The sequence below is a fragment of the Ceratina calcarata genome, unplaced genomic scaffold, assembly GCF_001652005.2.
Source record: "Ceratina calcarata isolate Rehan_Ccalc_2016 unplaced genomic scaffold, ASM165200v1 scaffold116.2, whole genome shotgun sequence".
Lineage (NCBI taxonomy): Eukaryota > Metazoa > Arthropoda > Insecta > Hymenoptera > Apidae > Ceratina > Ceratina calcarata.
This window is the reverse complement of record NW_017132550.1, coordinates 83,207-86,494: the sequence shown is the minus strand read 5'-3', so window position 1 is coordinate 86,494 and position 3,288 is coordinate 83,207. Positions and strand designations below refer to the sequence as shown.

The following is a 3,288-nucleotide window of genomic DNA, read 5'->3' as shown; positions in this document are numbered from 1 at the left end:
AAGAACGTGATTTTTATACTAGCCAATAAAAAAGAATTTATATAGAAAATTTTTAAATCTTTTAAAATAATATACCGCCTGTTTGTCTCATACATGTCTCACTAAAAAATAATTTCCTCATGAAAATTAAAATTGCTCAATAAAAACAAATGTGTTCCACATCCCATGAGACGTGAAATATGGAGAAGGGTCAAAGGGGGCTCGAGGTAAAAGGGACAGAGGGTCCCAGGCTGGTTTCCAAGCAACAGATATCATTAGGCGGGGGCGAGCAGGTGTATGCGAGTGTATAAAGGATTCACGTTCCTTCGTCGAGTGTTCCCGAGCAATTGTCAGACGTTATGGTGGCAGGATAGTGTGTGGCAGGCAGGCAGGGTGGCAGGCAGACAGGCTTGGAAAGTCGAGGGGCGCCGCAATGCAGGCAAGGGCGTTGTCAGGGGCGACCCTAGCGACCGTAAGCCCTGATTCGCAGCGAACGAACTTTGCGATTCGACCGTCAAATAATAGCCCCTGTCTATCGATCCCCGATTTCGGGCCGCTTTATCGTTTACCTGAACCACTGGCCACGCTGTTTCACACGAGCTTTCGTTCCAAGACTGGCTAGAAACGAACGAAACTTGTATTACAAGTTTAATGTAATTTTATGAGGTGTCTCGTTGTTACGTGTTTGATCTGTACTACTGGAAGCATTCATGGTTTACCTGAACCACTGTACAAATCATTGCATATAAACCAGTTCTCCGAAACTATTTCAAAATAAATGAAACTGGTATTGCAATTTTATTAGCTGAAATCTTGTTCTTACATACTTAATTTTTACTACTGAAAGCATTTATGGTTTACCTGAACCACTGCCCGTACCATTTCACATAAATCTCTTCTCTTAAACTATTCCAAAATAAATGAAACTTTCATTGCAATTTTATAAGGTAAAATCTGTCTGGCAAACGCTTGATTTGTACTACTGAAATTTACTGTTTATCTGGACCATTGACTACACCATTTCATACAAACCTTTACTCAAAATCTATTTTAGAACAAATGTAACTTGTATTCCAATGGACATTGATTTAAAATATCATAATTTCGATTGAAAATACTACGTGCATTAATGTTCCTTGAACCAAGCATGATTTGTATGCAAATAGAATTTGGTTTCTAATAAATGATTCGAAGGGTGGATTTGTGTGAAGGGAGAAGCTTGTCGTTCTTCACGATTCGTATTCTTCATATTGATCGTTCCGGTTATTGTGGAACTAAGTGTGCCCACTTTCGTTTGGCAGAAGTTGAAGCACCCTCGCGAGAAACTTTCGCGAATCTCTGGTTTTCAGTTACATATCGATGTATACGGCACAGTTTCCTATTTGTTTCATTATTACCAATAAGTAACACATACAGAAAATAAATTTAGTAAATTTCAGAACGTTGTAATTATGGTTTAAGGATGTATTGGCTATACAATCANACTCGTGTCTGGGCAGGTTCCTGAGACAATTAGTAATTGATTCTATGGATAGGTACTTTTTTTTACATGTAGCAACTTTTTTAATAGCCGCACTCTTGTATGCGGGGATGCCGATCGGCCGCAGTATCGTGTTTACATCCAATCAACTTAATTTCTGGCCGCCCGTTTCACGGGGTTTTACCTTGTTATTACCGGGTCGTGCCTCGATGGCTCCGTTAACCGATGCCTCCCCTCGCCCGATTAAACCAACGCTGAAACCGATCCCAACTGTTTTAACTTGCGTTTCACTCGAGAAACTGAATACTACTCTTCTCATATTGCATCGGTATCCTATTTGTCATTTATATAGAAAATGTAATTCTTTCGTTTAATCTAGAGAATAATTTACAAGTAAATGGATCCAGCAAAGCATGTCGAATACAGCGAATTGTTTATATTGAATATTGCTCGAAATGAAATTCTTTTATTTATCATGAAAAACGATTTCGAGTGAGCAAGCATGATGGACAGAGGGAGAATAAAATTCTCTTAGTTCTGAAGAATAATTTATAAATAAACAAGGGTAATGGACCGAGTAGATGGGTAGAAAAAAGAGATTGAACGATATTGAAACGGTAAACTGGGAAACTGATCTGGGTGGCTCATTGAAGGCAAGTGTCATAACCGTTAAAGTATCTCCTTGGAATTCCACTTCTATCGGAAAGCCATCGCCGGATCCATTAATCCATCATGGTCGTTCATCAATCCCTGACACACTATGCACCGTACGCTAATCTGTGTACACTGAAATCCTTTCAAACGGATGAACAGTAGAGAGGGAGGAAGACGTCTCGGAGCGAGTCAATCGGCGGTGAATGCATTGTGCGTGGCCAAGTCGAATCGATTTATGCTAATCGCTCACGGAGTCTCGTCCCTACTTCGGTCCCGCACGCTAATTTCTCGTTAACGACGATCGAGCCTGAGTCGTATACAGGGGCCTTTCGAGGGTTTCGGGTAATTCTAGCAAGAGGAGCCGGGCTAACGGTCGAAAACGCAGTCGACATATTAGCCGGTGACACGTTACCACCGACTCCACGTTCAACATGATTACAGTCTTGTCCTTGTCACCAGCCGGCGGCGCCTTGTCCCCTTTGATTAATTAAATGCCACTTCAGAAATTATACCCACGATCGATTTAATTAACCCGACGTTCCTCTCTCAGCTTCTTACCTATTTCCATAAAAATGATTTCCAAATGGATTTATAGATTTTCATGCAGTGGATTTAATTAAAAGTGCACTGATCTAATCAGTACGGAAAAATATAAGTATGATCAGCATTTAAAAAAATAATATAGTCCAATGCTAACGAAATGGAGTCAAGTATCGTTTGAGAGAAATCAATTGATACGTTAAGTGGTCTACTTTTTAAATCGAAAATATGATAGGTCGTTTTAAGTATATAATTCAGTATTGGATCTGAAAATCTGTTCGGAGTAACCGAGAATGTTTGTGCTTCCGTTTTCAGGTCGATTTGAAACCCCTCCGGGAGGCGACGATCGCCGTCCCGACGCCGAAGATCTCCGAGAAGCGTAAAGCTGAAGAGGCCGATGCCAGCAAGGACTTGAAAAAGGTGAGTCCTTCAAATATTCACGTTCAATTACGTCTCTGTAAAGAACTTCATAAAATTTTCTAGCCTCTTCAAATTGCGTAATCAATGTCGAATCTAGAAGAAAGACAACCACTCTTTAGTAAAAAAAAAATTTGGACTAAATTTCAAACAGAATTTCCTTTTCATTAATAATTCTGTATTATATAAATGATGATTAAAACGTAATTTAGTATATA

The 3,288-nt window shown here is 39.6% G+C and overlaps 1 protein-coding gene across 2 annotated transcripts in view; it reads left to right on the top strand.

The window, feature by feature from the left end:
- The window catches only part of LOC108624251 (RNA pseudouridylate synthase domain-containing protein 2), a 138,885-nt gene that overhangs the window by 80,583 nt on the left and 55,014 nt on the right, over positions 1-3,288 (top strand). For both annotated transcript variants that reach the window (XM_018023414.2, XM_018023422.2), the window contains one exon: positions 2,969-3,073. In XM_018023414.2, coding sequence (XP_017878903.1) covers positions 2,969-3,073 — 105 coding nt within the window. The remainder of the gene's footprint in view (positions 1-2,968; positions 3,074-3,288) is intronic.